Source organism: Schistocerca cancellata, chromosome 3 (assembly GCF_023864275.1).
Source record: "Schistocerca cancellata isolate TAMUIC-IGC-003103 chromosome 3, iqSchCanc2.1, whole genome shotgun sequence".
Classification (NCBI taxonomy): Eukaryota; Metazoa; Arthropoda; class Insecta; order Orthoptera; family Acrididae; genus Schistocerca; species Schistocerca cancellata.
The window spans coordinates 539708314-539726758 of record NC_064628.1 but is presented as its reverse complement, the minus strand read 5'-3'; the positions used below and the strand labels follow the sequence as shown (position 1 = coordinate 539726758).

General features: G+C 43.4%; 1 protein-coding gene across 1 annotated transcript in view; it reads left to right on the top strand.

Moving 5' to 3' along the window:
• The first annotated feature begins 1853 nt into the window (after positions 1–1853).
• The window catches only part of LOC126176792 (splicing factor YJU2), a 68875-nt gene continuing 52283 nt past the window's right edge, over positions 1854–18445 (top strand). The window contains exons 1-3 of the mRNA XM_049923965.1: positions 1854–2011; positions 2119–2219; positions 17555–17666. Of these exons, the coding sequence (XP_049779922.1) occupies positions 1988–2011; positions 2119–2219; positions 17555–17666 (237 nt within the window). The 5' untranslated portion in view covers positions 1854–1987. The remainder of the gene's footprint in view (positions 2012–2118; positions 2220–17554; positions 17667–18445) is intronic.

Sequence of the window (18445 nt, the reverse complement as noted above, 5' to 3'; positions counted from 1 at the left end):
TAAGCACATCTCTAAACAGATTCCTTAATGATAAATGGATGTATGAAACGTATCACCTGTGTAAATTCAGTTGTGCATTGTGCAAGAGGGAAAATAGGGTTCATTAATAGCTTACTTGAATTGTTATTCAGCTACATTCTACCTACAAATATAAGAATCCATCGCTAATAAATAAAAATGATGAATTCTGCATTGCTGATAAATAAAAAAGAATAATTCTTCATGTTTTCCATATAAAAAGCTTTTAATTTAATGTTTCACGTATGACTAACAATCTAGTTGCATGATGAGATTTGCGACTGCATGACATTTTTTGCAAACAAAATGTCAAGTTATTCTGGACAGAGGTTCATCGGCAACTGCAGGATATACTTTGTTTAATTAATTTTAACGGCTGTCAGAACTCTCATTCGTTCTTTACTGTTGATGATTTCCACTAGAGTACGTAACAACTGAATAAAGTTATGAAACAATAATTCTAAGAGGACAAGTTAGCACAAATGGGAACATTATGTCTTATCTTTTGTATTTCTTACTTAACGAACATCGTGTCCTATATATTCAAATCATAAATCGTTACCACGGTGAACTGTTCAAATTTGTTTATATAATATCTTTATAGCGATACTATTTGAATTCTTCATCTCAGCACCCTGACACGTACAATTTCGATGGAAAAATGATCCAGAGATGAACAACCACTAATACTACTGGTAAATCTATTATTACTACATTCTTAACAAAATAGGACTTCAATCCCAGTTTAACAAACTGATACACCATGCTTCACAAAGTACTTAAGCCCGGTCCACACGCAACGATCTGTTTGCGCAGACATCGGCGCAGATGTCTTTACATGCAAAAGATCGCTGCAAATGTGGTGTGTTCACACGACACAAACCCCAATCTACTACTCGCCCGCCATCTGTCGGTGTAGAAAAGAAATCAGTAGCAAGCGACTACGCTCCCCGTAAACGTCAAAAATTTAATCCAGTTATTCTGAAATATAGAAATGGAGGAAGTTCTGTTGTGGTCTGTGTTCGCAACTTGTGTTGCAACAAACATTCAGACCAACCGCAGGAAACAGAGAAAGCGGTCAAAATGATGTAGACAGTGGCTGCTAAAGCGAAAGCAGTTTTCTCACGTAAATTTACTGCGAGAGTTGCAGGGCGAACCTAACGACTGGCGAAATTATTTGCGGATGGATGTCGAAACTTATAATTATCTCTTAAAGCTTGTAACCCCTCATATTATGAGAAAAAATACTTGTATTGAGAAGGGCAATTTCTCCTCATGAACGGCTGGCGGTAACATTAAGATTCCTAGCAACAGGAAGGAGCTACAAGGATTTGGAATTTTCAACTGCAATATCGAAACAAGTGTTGAGTGAAATAATACCTGCAATTTTTCAATTAGAGCATTGTATGCTGCTATCTTTTTGTCTCAGTCACTATATTCTTTACTTTAATCTTCCACAAACATGGGTGGTTTCTATATATTTCAATGAATTCACTTACAAACTCTCCAGAACACTGACGAGTATCAGCCATTTTAATGCCCTGTGCGCACAAATACAAACACTAGACTGAACAAACAGCTGTTTCGCGCCAGATTTGCGGCGATCTCCTGTCCACACGCTCCAACTTGTCGGCGCAGATGTGGTTTGAACCCACAGATTTGAGAGGTTTCGCTCAAACCTCCAACTCCAACTTCCAGGTTTGCACACACTTCAGTTTGGTGCAAATCTTCTGTCCACACGCAACGATCTGTCTGCGCAGATGTGATGTGCGCAAACATTTGCGCAGATAGATCGTTGCGTGTGGACGGGCCTTTAGAGAGGTTACCAGCTCACTATTTTCATCTTTGGTTTGGCAAACGTGTCTTCCGCGCCGAGGAACTTTGCTGTGTTGTTTATGTTGCTGAGTGTGTTACTGTGCTTCTGTTTGTAAACAGTATATTGGGTTTTAACTAAGCAACACAAGCGAAAATGTCGGAAAGAAAAGTGTTGAATGTAGGTATCCGTAGTGAACGATTTGTTGTAAAATTGTGTATTCGTCTAATGACAAATTAAATTGTTGACCAGTCATGAGTTCACTGATATGTAACTTGACTTTTCAGAAATATTATCCTCCGGATTTCGATCCGTCGAAAATCCCGAGGATGAAGATGCCAAAAAATCGTCAATACACTGTGAGACTTATGGCACCATTTAATATGAGGTGAGAAACCATATCATAAGTTATAATGACTTCTCAGTGTGATGATGTCTGTTCAGTCTTGTTTAGTAAGCCATTTATCTATGTATGATATTATGTGTCTATTCATTCTTCGATGATTTTCATTGTATAGTTTTCGTCCGCTTGCATGGACATGAATAGTCTGCTTTAACATCCAAGTACTGTCAGTAAATTCTCTCATGAGGCGAAGCTCTATCACTACCTTATCTCAGTTGATGTTGGAATGAGTGACATACCATATAAAAACTGAAGGAAATATTGTGACTAATGGAATAGAGAAGAGATTTCACGATGGGAAAAAATTTGCGATGCCTTGTGCTACCAGTTTTCGTTCTGTGAATGGCAAGTCATTTTTGAGCAGTCTGAGAAAATCTTAGTGAGAAAGTGCTCTAGAGGTAGGCAAAACAGTATTCCATATCTATTCCTAGTCTACAGGAAATTTGAGTTGTCTTCCAATCTCATATTTAAAAAACACTGCTGTGGACAGTTGGGTTTAGTCTGTCAGTGTTTGGAGGTTGTATTACACACGTCAAAGCTAGAATTATTCAGTCCATGCAGGTCAAGCGAACTGTATAGTGGTTAAAGCATTATGCTCACATTCGAAAGTTATGGGTTGCAAATCCCTACCTAGCCCTTCAGATGTAGGTTTTGTGCGTTTTCTGTATATTAATAAAATTGTTTATTGAATGGTTTCTTTGAAAACGAACACCCATTTTATTTCCTACCCTTATTCAGTGTTAGCTTACGCTTCATCTCTAATAACATTAGCACCAGTATCAGGATGTTAAACTTAGTTATCTTCAGTATTCACCCGTCCCTAATTTCCAGTAAATGCAAGTCAATAAGAATAATGTAATCAATATAATTATGTCACACTGCGTCAGTTAGTTGTGTCTCCTCAACCACTACTCCTATAACCGATCCTGGCAGCTTATGATAGCTAGTATACTCCAGTTAAAATTGCTTTCTGATTGATCTTTCAGTGAATTGAATGGTAGGTGCGAGCCACCAGTCAGTTTTAGTTCTTTCTCAAGCACCAAGTGCTTGCTGTGTTTCCTGTTTTGTAGGTAGGTGCGGCACCTTGTTAAGTGTGGCTGGCAGTGCATCAGCAACACTGCAATGCAATCTGTCAAGCACAAAGTAATTTTAGTCAGAGTATAATTAACAATGTGTTGACTGTTTGCTTTTGTCTCAGAATTTTTGGCTGAGATTTGTGTAATGATTTTGCTGACTTGATCCAACACAAGTGACTGGGATTACCTAAGATTCACATTCCATTGCTTGTGGCAGACTAGAGTCAAACCCAGTTCTCACATGTACTTTCTGCCCCAGTGTCTTTGAGACTTTCCCAGATCTGTACCATTAGTTCTCCCTCTGTTACCTGCAACGATCATTCACTGTAGGACGGGAATCCAGGGTCTGTTTCTCTCAAGGTTTTCTGCTTTCTTGTTAAGAATATTGTCATGCTTACATAGGCATCCAGTTGTGGAGTAAAGAAGGGGCTCGTGCCCCCTCCTGGAATCTGGATACGGGATTTGTATTTATTAAAATATTTTTGTGAATTTCTGGTAATGATTATGTGCTACTCTACTAAACTACACATTACAGAATTGTTGTTTCCATGCATTGATGATACCTTCTCAAGCTGTGTTGGGTGCAGCCCAGTGCCACATATAGTCCATTGAACTCTGTAGTCCAGTTGTCAAAGCTGCACAGTAATGTTACAAACTTCAGATGAAGATTGCATTGATTCAGCTGTTGAATGTCAATACCAAAGGCCAATTTGAATGTGATTTTGCAAGATTTCCCACATTTAACTAACCATATACAGGCCTTAGGCTACACTTTACACGATCAACTAAAAAAAATAAAGCTTTCAAAACACATTCTGGTTAACTTAGCTATGCCAGTAAACATTAAAAAATAGAAAACATGAAAGTAATGGAATAAAAGTAATAATGTGATCAGATGTGAAGTTTTGTGCAAGAACAAAGTGGAGTAGGTGCCAACATAGTTGAATTTGTTGTTGTTGCTATGGTCTTCAGTCCAGAGACTGGTTTGATGCGGCTCTCCATGCTACTGTATGCTGTGCAATCTTCTTCATCTCCCAGTACCTACTGCAAACTACATCCTTGTGAATCTGCTTAGTGTATTCATCTCTTGGTCTCCCTCTACGATTTTTGCCCTCCACGTTGCTCTCCAGTACTAAATTGGTGATCCCTTGATGCCTCAGAACATGTCCTTCCAACCGATCCCTTCTTCTAGTCAAGTTGTACTACAAATTTCTCTTCTGCCCAATTCTGTTCAGTACCTCCTCATTAGTTATGTGATCTACCCATCTAATCTTCAGCATTTTTCTGTACCACCACATCTCAAAAGCTTCTATTTTCTTCTTGTCTAAACTATTTATCGTCCACATCCACTTCCATAGGCCTACATGGCTACACTTCATACAAATATTTTAAGAAGTGAGTTCGTGCACTTAAATCTGTACTCTGTGTTAACAAACTTGTCTTCTTCAGAAACACTTTCTTTGTCATTGCCAGTATACATTCCCCCCTGCGGGTTCGGGGGTAAGAATAGGCCCGCGGTATTCCTGCCTGTCGTAAGAGGCGACTAAAAGGAGTCTCAAACGTTTTGGCCTTAATGTGATGGTCCCCATTAGGGTTTGACCTCCATTTTTCCAAATTCCACTGAAGTACGAGCCTTTTGGGGAAGGACACCTTACGTGGTGCACCATGTGTCCTCTGTGCCCTACGATCTTGGCACTCTTGATCGTCTTTGCGTCGTACCTGCACCCTCCATCCCTCATTTTGGGCATAGACACCTGATGTATTGTGTAAGTACCGCCCTTAGTGCGTCACCACCAGCACCTACGATCACTATGGACTACCCATGGCACCCAAAATCCAGCACGGTAGCCAGCCCGTTGTGGTGGGGTCGTCATGTACCCTCTAGGTTGTAGCCCCCTGACAACACAGGGATCGTACTGCCGATGCCTGAGCTGACACCTCCCCACGTAAGCCAAGGAGTCGATGCTCGTCTCTCTGGGGCATCGGGACTCCCGGCAACGGCCATCCTGCCAGGTGGCCTTTGCTGTGGCTGGGTGGCGCCCGTGGGGAGAGCCCCTGGTCGGAGTGGGTGGCATCGGGGCGGATGCCCCGCAATGAAGCGGGTGAAATCTCAATCTGGTGGTCGTCCGACCGCCAATGTCTCTAAGCGTGGTAAGGTGGAATTTAACGCTGTGACATATAACCCGAAGTCGTTCCCTTCCCTAGCCACACCATGGGAGGAACGTAGGGCTGCAGACAGACAGGAGCCGTATTCGCCACGATACCTTGTATGCAGCAGAACTGATGGGGATTCGTTTTTGGGGACTAAGCCTCTTTTCTTCGTGCACAATCTCGAAGATAAGTTTGGGGAAGTGGCATCTCTTTCCAAAATGAGGAGCGGGGCCATTTTGATACAAGCAGCTTCATCTGCGCAGTCCCAGGCATTACTCGCCTGTGAGAAGCTCGGTGACATCCCCGTCACTGTCACTCCCCATAAGTCCTTAAATTTGGTCCAGGGGATTATTTTTCATAAAGATCTTCTGCTACAGTCTGATGACGAGCTACGTGAGAACCTGGCACGACGAGGTGTACACTTTGTCCGTCGTGTCTTTCGGGGGCCGAAGGATAATAGGGTCGCTACCGGTGCTTTCATCCTGGCCTTTGAGGGCGACTGCTTGCCTGAGAAAGTCAAGGTCATGATATACCGGTGCGATGTCAAGCCCTATGTCCCGCCCCCTATGCGATGCTTCCAGTGCTGGAAATTCGGACACATGTCCTCCAGGTGCACTTCCAGCCCCACGTGTCGTGATTGTGGACGACCTCCACATCCTAATGCTCCATGTGCTCCGCCTCCCACCTGCGTTAACTGTGGGGAGCATCATTCTCCCTGCTCACCAGACTGTGCAGTCTATCAACGAGAGCGGAAGATACAAGAAATTAAGACCTTGGACCGTTTAAGTTACCAAGAGGCGAAGAAGAAATTAGAACGACTCAACCCCACACCTATGTTGAGGAGTTATGCTACTGCCACACTGCCGCCACCAGCTCCTGCACAGACTCCCTTCTCTGTTGGCCCACAGAGAAATCAGGTAACGTCTGCCCCACCGCTGGGACAGGCCGCTCTCTCTTCCACTGCTCCCAAAACACCGAGTTTGGGAGCAGTGTGCCCCAAGCAACCGGGGACGTTGGTCCCCACCTCTCAGCCGGAGCGGCGTCAGCCCTCTCCGGCTCCTCAGCCGGGGAAGCGACAGCTCCCTCCGGCTGCTCAGCCGGGGACGCAACAGCCTCCTCCGGCCTCACTTGTTCGGAAGGGATCCCTTGGGGGCGTCCCTTCCAAGGACTTCCCCAGTGTCTCACAAGACACTAGCCAGTGGCTGAAGAAGCCACCAGCTGCTGGTCGAAGGGCTTCACGCTCTTCCTCTGTTCCTGATGATGCGTCAGGAAAGCCCTCCCAGCATGACAACCCTCCTCCCAAAGACAAGAGAGAGAAAAGGAAGCTCTCCAAGAAGGGTAAGGACCCAGTGGTTCCCGCACCAACGCTCCCTGTCAGCTCAGCCTCTGAGGACGAGGTCGAGCTCTTTGCGTCCCCTGATGACCTGGATCTCGCCGTCTCCTCCGAAACGATGGCCGTAGTGACTTCCGTCGCTCAGTCGGTGGCAGCATGTGACCCTGCCAAGTAATTTGCCTTTTCAGTGCCTGCATGCCCCTACCGGACACGCTTTGTACAATCCTCCAGTGGAATTGTGGCGGTTATTTTAGCCATCTCCCTGAGCTACGACAGCTCCTAAGCCTGACACCTGCTTTCTGCATTGCCCTACAGGAAACCTGGTTCCCGGCAATGCGGACCCCTGCTCTTCGTGGATACAGGGGCTATTACTGCAACCGCAGCACTTACAATTGTGTGTCAGGTGGAGCCTGCGTGTATGTCCTTACCTCTGTATATAGTGCTCCTGTGCCCCTTCAAACATCGTTGGAAGCTGTGGCTGTCCGTGTAAGGACTACCCAGGACATAACCGTCTGCAGTGTCTATCTCCCTCCAGGTGGTACAGTCTCCCTGACCGACTTGGCTGCACTTGTCGCCCAACTCCCCACGCCTTTTCTTCTCCTGGGGGATTTTAATGCCCACAATCCCCTGTGGGGTGGAACGAAGGTTACTGGCCGAGGCAGGGAGGTCGAGAATCTCATCTCCCAACTCGACCTCTGCCTCTTAAACTCTGGCGCCGCCACACATTTCAGTGTGGCGCATGGCACGTTCTCGGCCATAGATCTGTCGTTGTGCAGCCCAGGGCTTGTACCATCGGTCCACTGGAGAGTCCACGAGGACTTGTGTGGTAGTGACCATTTTCCGATCTTCCTTTCACTACCACAGCGTCACTCCTTTGCGCGCTCGCCTAGATGGGCATTTAGCAAGGCAAACTGGGACACGTTCTGCTCTGCTGCCACTGTTGACTCTCTCCCCCATGGTACCATCGATGTGGCGGTTGAGACACTGACTGCAGCGATTGTTTCCGCTGCGGAACGTACCATTCCTCGTTCGTTCGGGTGCCCCCGGCGAAAGTCGGTGCCTTGGTGGTCTCCAGAGGTCGCTGCCGCCATTAAAGAACGTCGGCGGGCTCTTCAGCGACATAAGCGGCACCCGTCCTTGGAGAACCTCATTTTATTCAAACGTCTCCGTGCTCAGGTACGGAGGCTTATCAAACGGCGGAAACAGGAGTGTTGGGAGAGGTACGTTTCCAAGATTGGTTCCCGTACTTCCCCCTCCCAGGTGTGGCTGAAGATTCGGCGCATCTTTGGATTGCAGTACTCTACAGGTGTCCCAGGGCTTACCATCAACGGGGCAGTATCCACCGATGCCGATGCAATCGCCGAGCATTTCGCTCAGCACTATGTTCGGGCCTCTGCGTCGGGGAATTACCCGCCTGCGTTTCGCGCGCTCAAACGCCGGGAGGAAGGCAAACGGCTTTCTTTCGCTTCTCGCCACCCTGAGGCGTATAACGCCCCATTTAGTTTGTGGGAACTCCAGAGCGCCCTGGCACAGTGCCCCGATACAGCCTCTGGGCCAGATGGCGTCCACAATCAGATGCTAAAACACCTGTCCCCGGACTGTCAGCGATGTGTTCTTGCCATCTTCAACCGCCTATGGGGTGGTGGTGTCTTTCCGTCGCAGTGGCGAGAAAGTACCATCATTCCGGTGCTGAAGCCTGGTAAGGACCCGCTTACTGTGGATAGTTATCGGCCCATTAGCTTAACCAATACTCTGTGCAAGCTGCTGGAACGCATGGTGAGTCGGCGGCTGTGTTGGCTGCTCGAGTCTCGGGGTCTCCTGGCTCCATGCCAGAGCGGCTTCCGTCAGGGCCGTTCCACCGCCGATACTTTGGTCCTCCTTGAGTCTGCAATCCGCACTGCTTTTTCCAGGCGCCAACACCTCGTCTCCGTCTTTTTCGACCTCTCCAGAGCATATGACACGACGTGGCGGTACCATATTCTCGCCACGTTGCACGGGTGGGGTCTCCGGGGCTCTCTCCCCATTTTTATTCAGAATTTTTTATCTGTTCGGACATTCCGCGTTTTAATTGGCACCTCCCATAGTTCACTTCATATCCAGGAGAACGGCGTTCCACAGGGCTCTGTATTGAGCGTGCCCCTTTTCCTTGTGGCCATTAATGGCCTTGCAGCAGCAGTAGGGTCGTCTGTCTCGCCCACGTTATATGCTGACGATTTCTGCATCTTTTTCAGCTCCTCCACCATTGGCGTTGCAGAACGTCGGTTGCAGGGAGCCATACGCAAGGCGCAGGCGTGGGCCCTAGCCCATGGGTTTCAGTTTTCTCCTGCGAAGACTTGTGTTATGCACTTTTGTCGGCGTCGCACTGTCCATCCCCACCCTGAGCTTTATCTTCAGGATGCTAAGCTCAGGGTTGTTGACACTTACCGTTTTCTGGGACTGCTGTTCGATGCCCGGCTTACTTGGCTTCCACATATTCGTGAGCTCAAGCGTCAGTGCTGGCAGCATCTGAATGCCCTCCGCTGCCTCAGCAACACAACTTGGGGTGCAGACCGTAACACGCTGCTGCAGCTCTACAAAGCCCTTGTGCTGTCCCGACTGGATTATGGGAGTGTGGCGTATGGCTCGGCGTCGCACTCAGCATTGCAACTGTTGGACCCCATTCACCACTGTGGGGTTCGACAGGCGACAGGAGCATTCCGCACCAGTCCTGTTAATAGCCTACTTGCTGAGGCTGGGGTTCCTCCGCTCCACATTCGGCGTCAACAACTCTTAGCCAACTATGCTGCCCACGTCCGTTGTTCTCCCCGTCACCCTAACTACCGTCTCCTTTTCACCGATGCGGCAGTCCATCTTCCACGCCGGCGGCCGCGATCAGGCCATGCAATTGGGATCCGTGTTCAGTCCCTGCTTAGTGAACTCGAGTCTTTGCCTCTTCCATCTGCTTTTCAGGTCCGCCCACATACACCACCTTGGTGTATCCGTCGGCCGCAGCTTCAGCTGGACCTCTCCCAATGGCAAAAGGATTCAGTTCCTCCTGCAGTCTTGCACCGCCAATTTCTTGCTCTCCTCGACGAATCCCGTGACTCGGAGGTTATCTATACCGATGGCTCGATGGTTGATGGCCGTGTGGGGTACGCTTATGCTCATGCGGACTATGTCGACCAGCGCTCCTTGCCGGACGGCTGCAGTGTTTACACTGCAGAGCTAACAGCTATTTTTCGTGCCCTTGAGCGTGTTCGTACCAGCACTGGCGAGTCTTTTGTCATTTGCAGTGACTCTCTCAGTAGTCTCCAGGCTCTTGACCAGTGCTACCCACGCCATCCCATTGTTGTTGCCATCCAGGAGTCCGTTCATGCTCTTGCACAACGTGGCCGTTCAGTGGTGTTCATATGGACCCCGGGACACGTTGGGATAGCGGGCAACGAACACGCCGACAAGTTAGCTAAAGAAGCCACCCGCAAACTGCCGTTGGAGATCGGCCTCCCGGCAACTGATCTCCGATCGGTGTTACGCCGTCGGGTCTTTGGGATGTGGGCCGACGAATGGCGCACCCTGTCTGTACCCAACAAGCTGCGGCGTGTAAAGGAGGCCACGACTGTGTGGGGTTCCTCCATGCGGGCCTCTCGGAGGGACTCTGTGGTTCTCTGTAGGCTCCGCATTGGACACTCTTGGCTGACGCATGGTCATCTGCTGCGTCGAGAGGACCCCCCTCATTGTCGCTGTGGTGCGCTTATGACGGTGGCCCATATATTGTTGGACTGTCCTCTTTTAACCGCCCTCAGGCGAACTTTTAATCTCCAGGGTGCTTTATCATCTCTCTTAGGTGACAATGTCTCTATGGCAGATCGGGTTTTAAGTTTTATTCGCGCAAGCGGCTTTTATAGGTCCATTTAAATATTTTTTTTTTATTTTTATTTTTTATTTATTTTTTTTTATTTTTTTTATTTTTTATTTTTTTATTTATTTATTTATTTTTTTTTTTTTTATGAGCTCTCTCTTTTACTTAGTTTTGTGTTGTGATTCGACTCCGCCCTAAACTTTTAGGCCGGAGGTTTTAACGTGTTGCAGAGTGGCTGGCTCATCCTATTATTTTCGTGATCAGCCAGCCACAGTTCTCTGCTGTGCAGTTTTAATTCCATCTGCCTTTGTTCTCTATGTTGTTTTTGTTGCTGTGCTCTGTTTTCCATGTTGTCTTACAATGGCCCATGGGGCTTTTCTTCCCCTGGAGTTTTTCTTTTAGTGCTTCGCTTGACTGGTGGATAGTTCCCCTGTGCTCTGTGTTTTTCTGAAACAAGGGACCGATGACCTTTGTAGTTTGGTCCCTTTGATCTTTCACCCAACCAACCCAACCAGTATACATTTTGTGTCCTCTCTACTTAGACCATCATCAGTTATTTTGCCCCCCAGATAGCAAAACTCATATTACTACTTTAAGTTCCTCATTTCCTAATCTAATTCCCTCAGCATCACCCGATTTAATTTGGCTACATTCCATTATCTTCCTTTTGCTTTTGTTGATGTTCATCTTATATCCTCCACTGTCCATTCCGTTCAACTGCTCTTTCAGGTCCTTTACTGTCTCTGACAGAATTACATTGTCATCAGCAAACCTCAAAGTTTTTATTTCTTCTCCATGGATTTTAATACCTACCCCGAATTTTTCTTTTACTGCTTGCTCAGTATACAGATTGACTAACATTGGGGATAGGCTACGACCCTGTCTCACTCTCTTCCCAACCACTGCTTTCCTTTCATACCCCTCAACTGACTCTTATAACTGCCATCTGGTTTCTGTACAAATTGTAAATAGCCTTTCGCTCCCTGCATTTTACTCCTGCCACCTTCAGAATTTTAAAGAGAGTATTCCAGTCAACAATGTCAAAAGCTTTCTCTAAGTCTACAAATGCTAAAAATGCAGGTTTGCCTTTCCTTAATCTATCTTCTAAGATAAGTCGTAGGGTCAGTGTTGCCTCACGTGTTCCTATATTTCTACGGAATCCAAACTGATCTTCCCCGAGGTGAGCTTCTACCAGTTTTTCCATTCTTCTGTAAAGAATTCGCATTAGTATTTTGCAGCCGTGACATATTAAACTGATAGTTCGGTAATTTTCACATCTGTCAACACCTGCTTTCTTTGGGATTGGAATTATTATATTCTTCTTGAAGTCTGGGGGTGTTTTGCCTGTCTCGTACATCTTGCTCACCAGATGATAGCATTTTGTCAGGACTGGCTCTCCCAAGGCTATCAGTAGTTCTAATGAAATGTTGTCTACTGCCGGGGCCTTGTTTCGACTTAGGTCCTTCAGTGCTCTGTCAAAAAATTTTCACAGTTGAAGTAACCTAGTTTTATTAACCTATTATAAGGTTTATTCCCAGTTTCTCCACTTCAAGAAGCATTAATATCTCAATTTTGGTTGGTTATTTTTGTTGACCTCCAACATGATTTGCTTAATTGCTCAGACTTTTTTATAGGAGATCTTTAATTTTCTGTTCCTGCTTTATAGTATGAGCATTTTAACAAATTTTTTGTGAATATTTCATATGTAGCTTTATTTCATAACCCTCTGGACGTCGTGGATGTAATCATTTGAGGCTGTAATTTCTGATTATTAGATCAAAAAGGTGGCATTCATATTCATGTTAGTAACAAAAAGATTTACTTTGCATATACTATCAAAATGAGCTTATCATTTAGGTATCAAAGCCCTCAACCTTCAAATTCTACTTGGATAACTAGTGGTCATTTAAGTAGGAAACATTTTCTATCCTTATTGTCATATTTAGTTATTGGGGCACACCACATTTTCAGATAAACACACTCACCTTGAAAGAATTTCAGGAATAATAAGGTGTCTGATACCACCCAGCAGCCTAGACCCTTGATGTCATCAGCATGGTTGTTTGTTCTTACACGCTATGGTAACTATCATGTCACACAATAATAAACATATGAAGAAAAAATGACATCACAGGATAACCTATAATCCAGTTCTTTCAAATAGGAATATCAGTCTCATGGGATGACCATGGAAATTAGGGGGTTTGTGAAGGGTCAAACAAAGTAAGAACATTCATAACAAGAAGTACATAGCAAAACAAACAGCCCATGATACCACAGATATCACTCCAAAGACTGGTAATTAAAAAATTGCTCCAAAAGCCAGTATCAAAACCTTCATGTGAACTGTGTAGTTCAGCTGAAACCCACATTATCAACAATCCATAGCTCACACATCTAATTATTATCAAAAACCAACTTCACCAAAATAACTATAACACACTCCACATTTCCCCACCAGTATCAGCTAATAAATCTGAACTTTAGCTAACAACCCATCTGACTGTTCATAAAAAAGTTATTTCATCAATTTTGATCTCAAAGAAAATTACACACAGACACACACACACACAGACACACACACACACACACACACACACACACACAAAATAACAACCATTAATGAAACCCATGTGTACTTAATCTACATACATACTCTGCAAGCTACCATGGCTACCACGTAGTGCCTGACAGAAGGTACCATGTGCCACTATTAGTCATTCCCCATCCTATTCCACTCGCAAATAGAGCAAGAGAAAAGTGACTGTCTGTATACCTATGTATGAGCTCTAATTTCTCTTATATTCATAGGGCTTATGTGAACTGTGTGTTGACGGCAGGAGAGTCATCCTTCAGCCAGCTTCAAATGCCATTTCTCAAAGTTTTCGAAATGTGGTCTTCCCTCCAGAGATTCCTATTTCACTTCACAAAGAGTCTCCATAATACTCACATGTTGATCGAAGCTATTGGTAACATGTCTAGCAGCCCCTTTAATATGACTTGGGGTGAATTCCAAACACTCGAGTAGCGCTCAAGAATGGGTCACACTAGTGTTTTGTTCATGATTTGCTTTACAGATGATCCATACTTCCCTAAATTCTCCCAGAAGACAGAATTCAACCATTCGCCTTCCCTGCTACCCTCCTTATGTGATTCTTTCATTTTATATCACTTTGCAACATTACACCTAGATATTTACTAATGCTGTATTAGAACATTGTGGAATTGTTTTTCCTGCTCGTCTGCACTAACTTAGGTTTTTCAACTTTTAGAGCTAGCTACCATTTGTTACAGCAACTAGAAATAAGTCATCTTGTATCCTCCTACTGTCACTCAAATGACACCACCTTCTCACACACCACAGCATTATCGAAAAAAAGCCACAGATTGATGCTTATCCTGTCTATCAGCTCATTTACGCATGAGTAAATAGAGAATAAGATTGGTCATATCACACTTCCCTGGGGCACTCCTTACAGTGCTCTTGTCTCTGATTAACACTAGGTTGTATTATTTAAGAAGTCTTTAAGCCACTGGGAAGTTATTCTGCATGATCACACATTTGTTAACAATCTGAAATGGGGTGCCATGTCAGATGCTTTGTGGAAATGTAGGAATATGGAATCTGCCTGTTGCCCTTCATCCATGGTTCACAGGATATCATGTTTGAGAAAAGGACAAGCTAAATTTCATGGACAATGCTTTCAAAATATGTGCTGATTTGTGGACAGCAGTTTTTTTTTTCTCCAATGAAATTTATTAAATTCAAATACAGAATACATTCAAAAATTCTGCAGCAAACCAATGTTAAGGATTTTGATCTGTAATTTTGGGTGTCAGTTCTTTTACTCAACTTGAATACAGCAGTCACCTGTGTTTTTTCAAATCACTTGAGACTTTGTGCTGGGTGAGAGATTTGTGATACATACAAGCTAAGCCAATGCCATATAGTACTCTCTGTAAAACCGAACTGGTATTCCATCCGGATGTGGCGACTTATTTTTTTTTTTAACTATTTGAGTTGTTTCTCTAAGACAGGGATGCCTGTTGCTATGTTCTTCATATAGTAGACTGTATGAAAATCCATAACAATCATGTTTGGCAGATTTCTTAATTGTGAAATTTAATTCATTTTGCTGACTTCTGTTGTCACACCTGACTGGTCAACAAATGACCGCGTAGCAGCGTTTGACGCGGTTGGACATTTTTATGTAGGACCACAATTTTTTCTGGTTCTCAGCAAGATCTTCTGCTAAGGTATGACAGTGGTGGTTGTCGTATGTTTGCTTATCAATATTTTGAATGCAAACAAATATCTACCAACATTTTCCACTCATCGTTTGTGCATCCTCTTTTAAACTGAGAGTGCAACAGTCTCTGCCGCTGCAGGAATTCCTGAATTTTGTTATTAAACCACAGTAGAGTTTTTCCATCTTTAATCTACTACTTGCCACAGAATTCTCCACAGTGCAGTTTTTACAGTCTTTTTAAACTTTTCCCATAATTCTGTATGTCCATAAACCTTGAACTAAATTGTGTCCATTCAGTAACTAAGTGGGATGCTAACAACATGCTTATCTTTTCTTTTCAACAAAAATACTTTCCTGGCCTTCTTGATGGATTTATTAACTTCAGTAACCATCAGCACTATTACAACAGCATGGTCACCAATCACTGTCTGTATACTGACGCCACTGATAAGGTCAACCTATTTCCATAGTATGTGGACTGTCAAGCTAGCTGATAAAGATTGTTTTTGGAAAAAGTGTTCAAAAGTACTTTCTAAGACTGCCTATCCATACCACCTGCAAGGAATGTATAATCTGCTTCAGATACTCATTCCTGGTTCAAGACTCAGCAACTGTGGTCAGTCTCAATAGTTCCGTGCACTGTTGCCACTTCACACATTGTATCATAAGGCCATATGACTGGATAAATATAATTGTAGTTACCGTATCATCACCCATAGGCCTAGTGGTAACTAACATGTGACTCATAAATTGTGCTGTAAGGTCTTTAACCACAAAATTTCCAACTTTTAACAACATGTTGAACTGAAAATTCGAAGACCGAAAACAAAATAGTAGCCAACTAATGATATTAAAATAACTCACTGGCAAGCCAATAAAAACAAATTTTCAAAACACGGAGTAACGTTAACATTGAGCATTAAGTCCAATGCCTCACCAACATCACTCCCATCGAACTAATAAACTAAGATATTCAGTGCTAGAGAGGGCCACTACGGATGACAAATCGCCATCTCCAAAAACAATACATTCCAAATACTTCACATAACACGACATAGCTTGCACCACTGTTCAAAGCTGGCAGGTGGTATAGCACATTTCAGTGGAATCAAAATTTCTGCAGGCACCATTGCATTCTTATAAATTTTGAAATTTTGACAGCTCTCTGAACAAATGGTAGCTCTCCTCCACAGTAAGCACATGTGTGGCAACAAATTTTATTCCTTGGTTCATTTTACACACCACATGCTCTGCAACAGCCTTCAGTACTGTTTGTGTTTGATTATCCTGGTATTGATGGAGCATCCAGTCATTCCAACATAGATTTTTCCCGTTTCTCCTGATACACATAGTACACAAAATACTCCTCACGTTGCAAGTTTATCCTTTTTAACACAAACTGATTTTTTTGATCAGTTTGTTTAATAATTTCCTTGCGATTGTGCAATATACAACCAGTTCTGTCTTCCTGGGAATTTCTGGCAATATCTCCATTTCATCTCCTGACTTGCCATTTTGCCAGATGTTAGGTTTTGTGACACTTCATATATAACTGGTGGAGTGCCCATTGTTCCTCAGAACAAGTGTTTCATTTCGGAACTGAGGTGCTGTAGCTACAAGTGTGTTAATCAGATCTCTTTTCTGCAGAAAATGATTTGAAAGTTTGTACATGTGTGTTGATTTCCAATGCATGTTTTGTCCTGGATTGTCACCATTCCTTGTAACCAGCACATCTGGTAAGGATAGATGTTGATCCTTTTCTACCTCCATAGTACATTTAATGTTTTCATGGAGACTTGGTCAGATGTCTTAGGAAGTCACCTAGATGTTCCTCACTAGGGTTGCCCACAACAAAAGTGTCTCAACATACCTGGACTACATCTTAGCTTTGCAAGGTGTCAAGTACAGCATATGTCTTTCAAAAGGCTTCACGAAGAAATTGACAACCACTGGACTAATTGGACTACCTTTGGCAATGTCTTCTAGCCATTTGTAAAAATCACCATTCAACATGAAGTAGCACTTGGTAAAACTTGTATGAAACAGTTTGATGATGTCCTCCGGAAAAATGGAAGCAATGTGCACCAGAAAGTTATTGAGTGGCACATTGGTAAACAAAGAATCAACATCAAAGTTGACCAGAATGTCATTTGGGCAAAGTCATAGTTTTTTTTTTTTTCATTTTTTCAATGAAATTTCCTTATTCCTTTCTGTATGTGTCAGTCTTTCCCACATATTGATGAAGCAGATTGGCCAAGTGTTTAGCTACTTTTTAAATTGATGAACCAAGAGCACTTACAATCAGCCTTAATGGTACACCATCTTTGTAGAGTTTTGGTAACCCATATAGCTGATGTGGTGGGGTTTTCGTGTTGTGTAAGTTCCTGTGTATGCCTGTCTGGAAAGAAGACGCCTTGATTAACTGATCTGCAATGTCAGATTATGCGGAACATGAATTGGTTATTGTTGTTAACTCACATGATCAGCAGTAAAGCTACAAATTTGTTAGCCACTACAAAATTCCAATTTCACCACAAAATTTCTGTGTAAGGCCACAACAACAAAAAACTACAAGGGTTTTCATTAGAAGATCAGTGTGAGAAATTTGATTTTTTTTCCAAGAAAAATTGTAGTTTATCATATTTATTTTCTGTCATTTGTTTTATTAAAAGGTGTGTTACTTGTGGAGAGTACATCTACAAGGGAAAAAAATTCAATGCGCGAAAAGAAGATGTTGAAGGAGAGGATTATCTAGGAATAAGGATCTACAGATTTTACATAAAGGTAAATGTTTTCCACATCTTTGTAACAGTCATTTAATTATATACTCAATTTATTATAAATTATGTATTTCTGATTTATTGTTTACAGGAGATGTAACACTCATTTAATTATATATTCAGTTTATTATAAATTATGTATTTCTGATTTATTGTTTACAGGAGAAGTAAGTTCACACATTGTATCAGCTTTAGTTATAATTGTCCACATTAGACGTGAACAACTTTTTCCAACTCGTGTTAAAGAAAATTGCTACTGTAATCTGTACCTGTTAATGCCTTTTACTTTACACCCATAAAGTATTACAAACACTGATCTTCTTCTTCTTTTTGTTTATGCCTGCTTAGGACCACAAGGCTTGCTTTGATGCTTTACATGGGTCTTCTGTTTCTTCTTCGCCCAGAAAGCTTTCATTTTCTGACTGCGAGCAAGCTTCTTCTCTTCTGTCCACTTTAGTCTGCTGGTTCCTGTGCTCTTTTTGCTGGTAAGAGACAATGGGTATATCCCTTGTAGAATGATTTGCCAGAATTTCAACTGGTCCTGTATGGTTTCTAATGGAATTTCAAGTTGCTCCAGGTCTGATTTCACTGTAGTAATCCGTTTGTTCTTAGAGGCTTTCCTACTACATGTCATGGTGAAGATTCTATTTGTGAGTCTACAGGGATTCATGTGGGTCAAATGTCCTTAGAAGGCCAGTCATCTTTTCCTCATAGATGTGATTATGTTTTCATAGAGATAGTACAGCTCACTATTGTGTTTGATCTAGTAGTTGCCATCCTCTT